This window comes from Theropithecus gelada, chromosome 5, assembly GCF_003255815.1.
Source record: "Theropithecus gelada isolate Dixy chromosome 5, Tgel_1.0, whole genome shotgun sequence".
Taxonomy (NCBI): Eukaryota; Metazoa; Chordata; class Mammalia; order Primates; family Cercopithecidae; genus Theropithecus; species Theropithecus gelada.
The window spans coordinates 149,593,990-149,607,625 of record NC_037672.1 but is presented as its reverse complement, the minus strand read 5'-3'; the positions used below and the strand labels follow the sequence as shown (position 1 = coordinate 149,607,625).

General features: G+C 40.1%; 1 protein-coding gene across 1 annotated transcript in view; it reads left to right on the top strand.

The window, feature by feature from the left end:
- Window positions 1-12,287, top strand: part of TMEM154 (transmembrane protein 154) — a 54,578-nt gene extending 42,291 nt beyond the window's left edge. The window contains exon 7 of the mRNA XM_025386731.1: window positions 9,843-12,287. Coding sequence (XP_025242516.1) covers window positions 9,843-9,858 — 16 coding nt within the window. The 3' untranslated portion in view covers window positions 9,859-12,287. The remainder of the gene's footprint in view (window positions 1-9,842) is intronic.
- Window positions 12,288-13,636: the final 1,349 nt, after the last annotated feature.

Below are 13,636 nucleotides of genomic sequence, written 5' to 3'. Positions count from 1 at the left end.
GCATTATTTTTGTCCCTGTGTTCCCTATGGTTTCTTTCTGGACCTCCCAATCCTGGGAAATCAGGAATTTGTTTGATCTACTATGAGACTTTCTGTTCTCCTTCATTACTGGCATAGGCCCATTAATGTTGGTGATTTAGGAATAGTCCACTTATCACTCTGGAGTTTTTTGGTGTTTTGTTGTTTTGTGTTGAGACAGAGTCTCGTTCTGTTGTCTAGGCTGGAGTGCAGTGGTGTGATCATGGCTCACTGCAGCCTCAACCACCTGGGCCCAAGTGATTCTTCCAACTTAGCCTCCCGAGTAGTTGGGACCACAGGTTTGTCTACGATGGCTGGCTAATTTTATTTTACTTTATTGTGGTGACAGGGTCTCCCTATGTTGCCCAGGCTGGTTTCACACTTTGGGGCTCGAGGAATTCTTCTGCTGCCTTGGCCTCCCAAAGTGTTGGGATGACAGGAGTGAGCCACCGTGCCTGGCCCATTCTGAAGTTTTTAAAAGGGTATTAGCACCTTATAATTTGGATAGTCTTTCTTTTCTGTCATAATTTTAGTTACATTTCTTTTTCTTATGTTTTAACTACATTGATAATCCATAAAATGTTTACTTTGAGTATCTACCCTGGGACAAAAATAAGATTTCTTTTGTCTCTAAAAGCTTGTGAATTGTTATAGATACAGGTGGAAAGTGCATTAGTGGGTCATAAGACTTAGAACCAGAAGACTCATTTTCAGACCTAATTTGAATGCTTGTTTGTTCTTTAGACAAAAACAAGTCACTTTAGCTCTCTGAGTTTTAATTTCTTCATCTTGAAAAATGGAAATAGGAACATCTGTCCTTCTAGTTTCACAGGATGATATAAGAGAATGAAACCACCTAACTAGGTTTTGTTTTTATTTTATTTATTTATTTATTTATTTATTTATTTATTTATTCATTTGAGATGGAGTTTTGCTCTTGTTGCCCATGCTAGAGTGCAACGGTGCACTAGAGTGCAATAGTTATTGTCAGCCTCCGCCTCCCGGGTTCAAGCAATTCTCCTGCCTCAGCCTCCCAAGTAGCTGGGATTACAGGTGTCCACCACCGTGCCTGGCTAATTTTGTATTTTTAATAGAGACGGGGTTTTACCACATTGGTCAGGCTGATCTCAAACTTCTGACCTCAGGTGATCCATCCACCTCGGCCTCCCAAAGTGCTGGGATTACAGGCATGAGACACTGTGCCCAGCAGTAGCTAAGTTTTAAAGCACTATGCAAGTGAAACTAATTATTTTTATGCAGTGGCAATAGTTCTTCCCCTCCCACATTGGTATTTTAAAAGATTATTTCTAGGGCAGTTTTAGGTTCACAGCAAAACTGAGCAGAAAGTACAGAGTTCCCATGTACCCTCTGCCCTCACACATGCACAGCCTCTCCCATTATCAATGTCCCCCATCAGAGTGCTACATTTGTTGCAATCTATCAACCTCCATTGACACACCATTATCACCCAAAGTTTTCCATTGGCTTTTACCTTGTGCATGATTCTTCCTCTGTCATCAAAGTAGTATACAGGTGAATTTAATGCTTCAGAAAGTATGCAACAGTCATTACAAATTGAATTTAGTGGAAAACACACTTCTTTCTCCTGATAAACAAAGACTTCTGGAATTCATTTACAGGGTTCCACTTGCGTTGATGCTAGAAAGACCTCCCTGACAAAGAACCTCTGTTATCTATTAAGTCCATAGAACCTAAATCTGCCATGCTTCTGGGAAAAGGCAGTTAATCTGATAACCACCCTACACTGAATATACCACATTGTGTGCAAAGACTTCAACCTTGTCTTGTTAGGGTCCATAGTCTCAGGGCTTTCAGAATTTTATCCACGTCTGATTGGCCACTCCTTGTTCATTACATTCCTCCGTCCTCATTGAATGGATATTCTTCCTGAGCTGTGGAATCCAAAAGACAGCACAGGATTTTAATAAGGACCAGAGATGTACAAAATACTATGGGAAGTTGATACTATGGTTTTCATGTTTTAAAAAAATCAATAGGAAAAGCAACAAAGGAATCATGGGGGAGGGAAGTGTTTCATATTCTTATTTTCCATCTTAGCGTCTTTTCCGTGATTCATACCTGCTATGTGCCTGGCGCTGCACGGGGGCATAGTGTCAGTGGGAGGAGGGCGCTAGGAGGGGTCTGCCCTCAAGTTGAAGAGAATTTCATCCCTGATCTCGTTAAGCATTGCCAACACATGGTAATGACAGAAAACAGATCCTCTTGGTTGGTTTTATTATTGTTTTAACTTCCGTGTAGAAAACACACTCCCTTATTGCCTAACCCCACCCTCACAACACCCTCCCAAATGCTACTAGATAGTGGTGCAAACAAGAAAAAGTCCCTTTTATCATGACTCTTCCAATCTAGCCAGCCTCTTCCTTCTTCTGGAGGCATTTGTAGTTAGACGGTTTCCTGAAAGCTTGCTGTTTCTGTCTCTACAACCTCAGATGAATAACCACAGACAAGGAATCGCAAGTATCAGCCAAATGCCTGTCTTCTTTCTTCTTATATCTCTTGACCACAGGGATGATTTTACATTGAGCAACAACATAGGGAAAGATTAGGGAAAGAATTAGATTTGATTCTGCTCAAGTGGATTTATAATTTTGAAAATTCAGTAATAATTACAACAATAGCAAGACATTTACATCACATTTTCTATATGCTAGATGCCCAAGAAATTAACTAAGAGAGAGTGACAGTATATCTGTTCTTGTAATAATTCTGCTGTTTATTCTATAGTTTATGTTTCTGAGCTCAATGTCGTTATAAAAATGGGTCGCTTCACTATTTTTCAGGAAAAGTTTAGGTTAGTTTAATAGAGAATTTTGTGGATTTCTTCCTGTTTCATCCCTTCTCTTTGTCATTTTTTGAGAAAGTACAATTTTTGATGTAGTTTTTCAAAAGACATTTGTTGAACACTTAATATGTGCCTGACACTGTTGACATCATGTCAAAACAACCAGTTAAAAATAATATAATTTGAGTAAACTTAGAACTCAGAGAGGTTAAGTGGCTTGTTCAAGTTCACATGGCAGGTTAGTATCTGATAAAGCTCAATCTAGAGAAAAGTTTCTTTTAAAAGTGTGTTTTCATTCTCTTTTACTATTTTGTTAAAATAAGAGATATTTCATAAATTAAAAGACAAATTATAGATTAGAAAAAGAAGAACACTCAGCAGCAAGAAAGCCAACCACCATAAGGCTAATATAGGAAAGTATTTGGTGAATGATGTGTCTATCACCCAGCACAGTCATTGACAACACTTAACCATTAATTGCAAGAAAACAGCAGTTTTGTGTGAGCTTTTTTTGGCCTGTCTGCTCAAGTCAATCTTTGTGACCACTTCTATTTTTTTTTTCTTTGTGTAGAGGCTTCTTTCCTCTTTTCTTCTTTAGTCCCTCAAAGTCTTTTAAAAGCGTATAAATCCTTCTTGACTTACAGTGGGGTTAGGTCTTGAGAGACACACTGTAAGTAAAAAAATCCTAAGTCAAAAATGCACGATATTTTCAAATTATAATGAGTGTATCTAGAGATAGCCCCATCGTAAGTCAAGGCATGTAGTGAATACATATCACTTTTGCTCCATTGTAAAGTCAAAAAAATTGTAAGTTAAACATTGTAAGTCGGGGATCATCTGTAATTCAAGTATTAAGTGTCGGTTTCTCTCAGATCTGAGCTTGATATTATGAGGGATACAAAGTAACAGTTTATAATCCTACAGGATGATAACCTCAAATATTATTATTAAAACACAGATGCACACGTGCACGTGTGTGTGTGCATGTATGTGTTGGATGAGGGAAGATGTACTTACTTTTAAAAACCACAGCATTGCTTGAATAGTGGCCCAGATTATATCTACAACATGGGCATGATCTATGTGCATGACTAGGCTTGCCTCTGATGCTAGCCAGATGCATTACCTCAATCATTCCACCTGAGACCAGGCCTCTTGCAGGAAGGTGAAAGGACATTCTATTGAAGAGAAAGGGAGCCTGATCTAATTGTTATGTGATTTTGTGCTAACCTGAACTCTGCACTCCCCCTAAAAATGAGTTAGAGAGCATCATAACACAAGAAAGGTTGAACATAGGTTTATTGCCATCTTTGGAGACAGAGTACACAAGCTGTGGTCATAAAGAGGGATTGTTACAAGATAGACTGGTCAGGAGAACAAAGATGACTTATCTAATCCTGACTGCAACAAAGGGGCAATTATGAAACAAGGTATTACAGTTGCATCAGTCCTTATTCAACTGGTAGCATGCCCATTACATGCCTTCTTAAAGAAAACAATACAATGATGCTTTTTAGTCAATTAAATTTGGTTTTATTTGTCAGCCTGTTACTATGCAGACTTTTGGGAAAGGTGCTCCACATTCTTTTTTTTTTTTTTTTGAGATAGGGTCTCACTGTGTTGCCCAGACTGGAGTGCAGTGGTGTGATCTCAGCTCACTACATCTCCTCAACCTTCCCAATCGCAGGCAATCCTCCCACCTCAGCCACCCAAACATAAGTTATAAGGTTGGTGCAAAAGTAATTGCAGTTTTTGCCATTACTTTTAATAGCTGGGACTACTGACACGAGCCACCATGCCCAGCTAATTTTTGAAATTTGTAGAGACAATGTCTCACTATGTTCCCCAGGCTGGTCTCGAACTCATGGGCTCAAGTGGTCCTTGAGGCTTAAATGCCCCGGCCTCCCAAGTTGCTAGGATTACAGACATGAGCCACCACACTTGGCCCACATTCTTAAAATATCTGTCTAACATTCCTAGAAAAATTGCTCACTAATGTTACCATTGTAGATAAGTTACTAAAACTGCTTTCAAACTAAAGGTTTGAAAAGGGATCACTTATTTGATTTGTTGCAATTCTGTGACAGTTTGCTAAGATTTTTTTAACAGAGAACTCTAAGAATTTTCAGAATTAAAAATGTCTAGGTTTATTTGATGATTTCACAGAGAGAATAAATAGCCAAAAAGAGAGCAGGAAACATGCCTAACTAAGTAAAGGAATGAGCATTTGGGAGAGAATGCCTCCAGGCTCAAGTGGTGGGCCAGGTCCCAGCTTGCTGATTTACCAACATGCCTGATGTCCATCCCAGCACCAGTAAGAGTTGCTACACCTAGGAGTGGCCTGATGTCCCACAGGTGAGGCAACTATTACCCTATGTGGCAGTGCTTGTCAATTGCTCATGGTCCACGGAGCTGTGGCTGTGGGCACCATAGCTTGAGCTTCTTTTCCTCTTTGGTGCTTTAAGTTAAACAAGTCCTTGTTGATGGACAGTGTCCCACACTGAGCCTTCAAAATGCTTCCCCTTAGAAATTTAGTTTGTTTTGGAAGATGGTTGCTGAAAGCCTTTGGATACTTGAAACAATATTCATGCTAGTGTTTTACCAATAAGCACTGGCTACTGTAAAACCTGCAAAATAAGGATTACTAACATTCATTCATGTGTCTGTGTGTCAGGCCTGGAGTATGGTATTTCACCTGCATTTTCTCATTTATTATTTACAAAACAATAAAGCTCGTGGTATAGGTATGTATGTTTTGCAGATGAGATGAGATAAGAACACTCCAGCTAAGAAAGGTTAATTTGCCCAATGTCACATGGCAAGAAAGTGAACCATGATTCAGATTCAGGCCAACTGACCCAGGGCTCTTATCTACTATGTTAAAAAAGCCACTCAGCACACACCAACATTGGTAATATCATAAAAACAGCACAAACGTAAACTACCCAGGGATCAACTTAACTGAAAAAATGCAGGTGATAATATAAAATGTTCAGATTTTTATTGTGGCACATAAAAGACTTGAACGAATGGAGAGGTATACTGTGTTCCTGATGAAAGACTCAACAATGTAAAAATGATCATCTTAAATTCAACCCAGTCATCTTAAAAATCCCTGTGCACATTTCATCTGGAAGAATAACTGTGTGCAAAGAGCCAGGACAATTTTAAAAGAAGGAAAAAGTGAAATTGTAAGATGGAATAAGGGTAGGGAGTTCACAGGGAGTGTGTCATGCTTGATCAACAATTAAAACAGTGTACACTTGGAACCAAATTAGAATTAACATTTCATAGCAAGTGGATTATTTAATAAATAGTCTCGGGACAACTGACTAACATTTGGGGGGGAAATTTGGAGCTCAACCTCACGCTTTATACTAAAATAGACTCCAGATGAGTTTGAGTGTTAAAAAGAAAGAAAAAAAGCCAGAAAAAATACAGGAAAATATTATATAGCTTTAAGGAGGGAACTAGTTTGAAAGCATGATACACAAGTCAGAAATCATATTTGAAAAGGATAGATGTGGCCGGGTGCGGTGGCTCATGCCTATAATCCCAGCACTTTGGAAGGCCGAGGCAGGCAGATCACGAGGTCAGGAGATGGAGACCATCCTGGCTAACACGGTGAAACCCTGCCTCTACTAAAAAAATACAAAAAATTAGCCGAGCGTGGTGGCAGGCGCCTGTAGTCCCAGCTACTGGGGAGGCGACAGAGCGAGACTCTCTCTCAAAAAATAAAAAATAAAAGGATAGATGTAACTACATTAAAAACTCAATGTTCTTGTACTTCAAAAAACACAGTAGGCTGGCTGTGTATCTCACACCTGTAATCCCTGCACTTTGAGAGGCTGAGGTGGGTGGATTGCTTGAGCCCAGGAGTTCGAGACCAGCCTAGACAACATGGCATGACTCTGTCTCCACAAAAGTTAGCTAGGTGTGATGGCACACAACTGTAGTCCCAGCTATGGAGGAGTTGGGGAAGGGGGGATGAGGCGGTAGGATTGCTTGAGCCCAGGAGGTCGAGGCTGCAGTGAGCTAAGATCTTGCCACTGCCCTCCAGCCTGGGTGACATGGCAAGATCCTATCTAAAAATGTAATAATAATTGTTCTACTTTATGAGCAGAGACTATTAATAAGCAATTCAGCAAAGGAAGAAATTAAAATTACCAACTAAGCTTTGTAAAAGGTTTATTCTTTGTAGTAATAAAAAAGTAACGGTAAATACGATACCATTTTCACCTACTGGACTCACAAAAAAAATGAAAATAATAATATTCAATGTTGGAGAGGACATGGGGAAAAGGATATTTCCCTAAAGAGTAGTGTTGGAAGAATGTAAATTGTAAAAATTTCTAGGAAAGGGGGATAATTTGACAATGAGCCATTAAAGCTTTAAAATTGTGTATACTTTGACCTAACAATTCCCTTTCTAGGGATATATGCAAAGGTAACTATTGGAAGTTTCCAAAGATGTAGCAATGTTTATAATAAATAAAAATTAAAAATTTAAAGTAGCCTAAATGTTTAACAATAAGGAATTGGCTAAAAAAATTTTTTGATTTAGTGAGACAATAGAAAGCTATGTAGTCACTGAAAGGATGTTGTATATATTTATTAGGAGAGGCAGATGTTTACGTGTGAATGAGAGTGAGAAAAGCAGATTACAGAACAATATATAAAATATCCCATTTTGTACAAAAAAGATATATATTATTATCACAGGAAAATCTTTGGGGAAATAAATACCAAAATGTTAATGTAGTGAGATTATTGGTATTTTTGTTTTGCTTATTTGTATTTTCTATTTTTTTAACCAATGAATAGGGACTAATTTTATAATAATTAACTTTAAAAATCACTTCTATTATAACAGCTGAGCAAATATTAATGTTGTGGACAAAAGAGGGCCTTGCCTTTGTTGTTCAGTTGTATATTATACTCTGCTTCAAGTGGCTGAAATTTCAAGATAAGGTCACAAAAGGAAAACATGCAATTCAGAGCCTTATGTTCTATAGAGATAGACTCCTGGATCTTTGAAATACTCTCTTACCACCACCCAATTTCCAAGAAATTAAACCTCCTGAGGCAGTTTAAAAATTATTCAGGGTGACATAAGTGAAAGGGGTTGTCACATCTACTCTTCAGATGAAACATTTTTAAACTTTCAACCAGGCTTTCATTTGAAATACATTTTGATATGGTTTGTCTTTTTTTTTTTTTTTTTTTTTTTTGAGACAGGGTGTGTCTCTTACCCAGGCTGGAGTGCAGTGGCACAATCACAGCTCACTACAGCCTCAAATGCTAGGACTCCAGCAATCCTCCCACCTCAGCCTACTGAGTAACTGGGACTACAGGTGTGCACCACCACACTTGGCTAATGTTTAATTTTTGTAAAGATGGTGTCTCACTGTATTGCCCTGGCTGGTCTCAAACTCCTGGACTCAAGCAATCCTCCTGCCTCAGCCTCCCAAAGAGCTGGGATGACAGGTGTGAGCCACCACACCCACCCTGGTTTGTCCTTTTGTTCACTTCTCTGCCTCAGATAAAATTCTGTCCTCCCCCTCCTTTCCCATTGTTCTTCCCTCCTTATGATAGCTTCTGCCTCTGTCTTCACAACATGAACCAACACCACACACAAACATATACACAATGTCTCCTGCCCTTTCATGGATAGATCCATCATTATCTACCTACTTATCTATCTATTTATCTATCTGTCTTTCTGTCTGTCTATCTATCTATCTATGTGTGTCTCAGTTGCTCCAAAGTCCTTTTAGAAACACATGGAGTTTCACTGAGTAGAAGAGCACTGAAGTAGGAGTCAGAAGAATATCACCTATTGCAGACTATCTATACTTATGAGCCAGGGAGATACCAGATCTGTTGATCATTATCATTCAAGTGCTCCCTTGGAAGCAGAGGTCACTTCAAATAGAGACCTGCTAGGATGTGAGTGAAGGGAGTACAGAACTAAAAAGAGAAATGCGAGGAAGGGAAGTGCCACCTGTTTTCCAGGAGAGTTGGTGGAGCTGTGAGCCCACCAGGAAAAAGCTGTGGAGCCAGACACTTGGCAAAGACAGCCAAGTTAGAAGCAAAAGACCAAATCAGCCAACAGTGTGGTCATGTTCCAATACCATGTTGATCATTTATGTCTGCTCACACCCCAGGATGCCCAATATTTGAATTCTAAATGATACTGAGAAGGCCCCTCCAGCTCCTTTGTAGGTATGAACAAAACGAGCTATTGAAGACATGCCAGGACCACAAACTCTTGAGAGAAAACGGCATGTGGAAAATTAGTTTTAGAAAAAGGCAATTTGGCATGTATTCATAGAGAATGGGATTAGACTGATTAAACGGGGAACCCCCAACTCCATCTGGTTCTCTGCATCAGCACTGGGGAGGGCTGTGAGGGGCAAGAGCTAGGGATTATTTTTTGGCTCTCATTAATTTCTTCCTCAGGAATCAAGTGTAAAATTCAGACTGACCTTCGTTTCAGAAATTGTAAGCTGGACACCATTGGCTTCCTGATAGTTTGTGATCTCTTCAGTCACCTCCACAATGGAGTGACCAGCTCTCTTTAGCTTCTTAGAAATATATTACTGTTGACCCGGCACAGTGGCTCACACCTGTAATCCCAGCACTTTGGGAGGCCAAGGTGGGTAGATCACGAGGTCGGGAGATTGAGACCCTCCTGGCTACCACGGTGAAACCCCATCTCTACTAAAAAAAAAAAAAAAAAAACTAAAAAAAAAAATGCAAAAAATTAGCTGGGCGTGGTGGCAGGCCCCTGTAGTCCCAGCTACTCGGGAGGCTGAGGCAGGAGAATGACGTGAACCCGGGAGACGGAGCTTGCAGTGAGCCTGGATCGTGCCACTGCTCTCCAGCCTGGGCAACGGAGTGAGACTCCATCTCAAAAAAAAAAAGAAAAGAAAAGAAAAAGAAATATATTACTGGTTTTTTGTGTGTCTGTGTGTGTCTGTGTGTGTTTTTTTTACAGTGATAATGAATCCTAAGCCTGAATGGCGCTCATGTTTTCCAAGAGAAGCAACCCCTGAGGGAGTCCGCTGAGCCTGCCAACTGAGGATGAAGAGGATACAAATTTAATTAATTTCAAATCAACATAGACACAAGAACCTTTTGCTGTTTCTTCCAACGCCCACTCTTCCTAATGATGGCATCACTTGCACTTGGAAGAATGTGCAATTGAGAAGTACTAGGAAAAGGCCTGGCTGCCATCCATCGCTGCCTCTGAGGGTGGAGAAGGAGGCGGGTGATGTGCTCACTTCTGATCAATGCACGTTGCCTCCTCTCAGCCAGCTTCTAGCTCACTGCACTCACTCTGCTCATGCTAAATGTTCGTCACCTTTCTGTTTCATTCCTTAGGGCCTAAATCAGGAAGCCGTTTTATCAATGGTTTCCTTTTGGGCCACTAACCAGCTTTGGATAATTTCCTCTGATTATTCAAGTCCTCGGACAGGTAAACTACATTCAGCAGAACTTTTCTCAAGGAGTGTTATGTCATGGAAAAGACACCAAACACAGCAAGTGTTTTAATGAAAACACCATCCCAGGGGGTCAGTGTGCTCTGCCTGCCAAGAAGACACAGTGAGAGGGTCCACAGTCCTGATGAGATGGCGTTTGGTAACTTGTAGACCCTGACATGGCCAGGTCTGGTCACCCTTAAGAACTTCTCAGAGAAACTAGGAATCTTCGGTGAAAGAACTTATGTACTCCTCAGCTGAAATTCCCTTGCTTGTCAGCATTTCTGCAAAGCTCACACTTGTTTCACCATCCCTCCCTTGGATGTGACATGTGGGTAGGAAGTATGTGCAGGTAGGAGTCATCTGTCAGCCTATGTTTCAGAGATCCTGAAGGTGGTTTGAAACAAACAGAAGAGAAGCAGGAAATATCTGTGCCCGTGGCAGGTATCACTCATCATGCTTAGCATTCTCTCCTGCCAAGCTGGGATAAGCCTCATGTCCTAACACAGCACCCCAGGAGGTCTCTGTCAATCCATCAGAGATGACATTCTATGTGGGATTTTTGACATCCTTGTGCTAAAAGCAATGGCACAAAATGGAAAAGGCCCACTGACCACACCTACTCCAATAAAACCGATCTCCATTTATTCCTTAATTTTCCAAATCTGACCCCTTTAAATCAATCTAGCAAATTGAGAGTCCTCAGCTCTCCTTGGATACCTGATATTTTATTTCAAGAAAGACAAAGAAGGAAAATTTTATTCATTTTGCTACCCACATATGAACCAAGGGGAGATGGGACTACCCAAACATTTGCTGCCCAGTTTTGTGTCTTGTGCTTGAAAGTCTGCCCTAATGCATAACAAAAAGTACTTGTCTCCTACCTTTTGGGATCCCTTTAACAAGTATCTGCCTTCTGAACTACGTGGATAATTTCAAAGGCAGAGTTCCAGACCAGAAAGGTCTTTCCATACAATGAAAGCTATAACTAGCTGGTTGTGTTTAACCACTGTTATCACGCTATCCTGGGACTGCATAGAGCTTTGACAAAAGACAGACTTCATGGTACATAACTTCAACAGATTTGTCTGTCATATTCTCACCAGCACATCTGAATGAGGCTTTGTGTTTTCCTTGCTCTCTTGCATGTTCCTTTTCAACTCATGGCCCACAGTGACTCTCAGATATTTATGCCAAAATTGCATACAATTGTTTTCTGAATCATAACTTGTCTATTTTTCTGCCTATGTGTGCTACTTCCAGTTTGTTTCTCATCAACATTTTGACTCTCAGAAGAGCCTCCATTTGCCTCTTTCTCTCTTTAGGTATCTAAGATCTTTGAACACTTGGGCCTTTACATTTGATCCAATCCTATCAAATAATGAACTTTTAGAAGTTCAGAGAAGTATCTGGGGTCCTGGAATCTCATGTTGATGAAGTCATATTTTATAATACGATAAAAATATTATCATTCAGTATGTTACATAATTCCAATTCTAGAAGAAGCAAATTTCAGTGACATGTCATTGAGTTTTTATTTGGTAAAGCTATACTTGTGCAGTGTACAAATCACTTTTTAAGAAGATGCTTTGTTCTATCAAGGTATATGAAGTTAGTATACGGCCACAACAGTCAAGCCTCAATTCTTGTAGCTTGTGTCTTTTTATTACTGTTTAATCAATAGATATCATATGTTTATGACAGTTTCAAGAATTGTTTTTAAACCCAAACTTAATTTTATGTTTCAGACTATTGTTAGAAAAACAAAACAGAACAAAAAAACAAAAAAATCCCTCACTAATTTGCCCTAATAGCCAATCAGAACAAAATCTGACTTTAGAATATTTAGCAGATATGTAAGTTTGATTGCATTTTTGTACATTTTAAGCAAACTAGGTTAACAACAACATAGCCTAGTCAAACTTCTCAGGAAACTTGTTTTAATAAACGTGTAAAAATACTCATTCGTGACTCTTGACCCAGTGGTGTGACTCCTCCCTCTGGGAAGGGCTTTGTTACCCAATGCAAGACCACAGCCTGGATCCACCTTGATGTAGGTGGCTCCTGGATAACCACAGCAAACAGGTGTGCTAAAGATGAGTAAAACTGGTCTTGGGAAAATAATTTCATAGTTTTTTATTCCCAGTTATGCTATATAATACAGGAGAACCAAAAGCTGTAAAATTATTTTATTTTATTTTTTAGAGACAGGGTCTCACTATGTTGCCCAGGCTGGTTTCAAACTCCTGGGCTCAAGCAATCCTCCTGTCTCAACCTCCCGAAGTGCTGGGATTACAGGCATGAGCCACTGAGCCTGACCAGCTGTAAAATTACTATATTCATTTTCACTATGTGCTACTTCTCACCTTTTTTTTTTTTTTTTTTTGAGATGGAGTCTCACTCTGTCACCCAGGCTGGAGTGCAGTGTCATGATCTCGGCTCACTGCAACCTCTGCCTCCCAGGTTCAAGCAATTCTCTTGCCTCAGCCTCCTGAGTAGCGGGGATTACAGGTCTGTGCCACTATGCCAAGCTAATTTTTGTATTTTTAGTAGAGATGGGGTTTCACCATGTTGGCCAGGCTGGTCTCAAACTCCTGACCTCAAGTGATCCACCGGCCTCGGCCTCCCAAAGTGCTGGGATTACAGTTGAGAACCACTGTGTCCAGACACACCCTGACTTTCACTGTAATCTCTGGATGTTTTATGTAACATACCTGGGCAATAGGGCTTATGGCAGAATTGGCCTTCGTGGTACAGGCCTTCCAAGTTCCGAGTCTCATTTTTAGTCAGCCTTCCTCCATTCCAACCCCTGGATCCACCGGTTCCAACCCCTGGATCCACCAGTTCCAACCCCTGGATCCTCCATTCCAACCCCTGGATCCACCGGTTCCAACAGCCTGGATCCACCTTGATACTGACAGCCAGGCAGATGCTTCTGCTGATCACTGCAGCTCTAGCAATGGAAATGGATGTATGAAAAATAATTCTTGTCTGTTCTTTTATTTTGGTTGTTTAAACTATTAATTCACATCATCTCTGAAAAAAGGCCTTATGTTGACTAAAGAAAACATAGGCTTTAGTTTCAGCTTCTGTCAGAATTAATACCAATTCTGAATCTGGTGGAGTGATAAGACGTGGTTTCATACTGGGAAGACACTGCTGAAATTCGTCTTGTGGGAGAACATGGAAATTTTATACTGAATTAAATTAACACATGTGACTTTTCACGTTCAGAGACATTCAGGATGAATTCTGGGGTTTCCATTTAATAGCTGTAACAGGCAGTCCAGAACAACTTCACATATAGAAG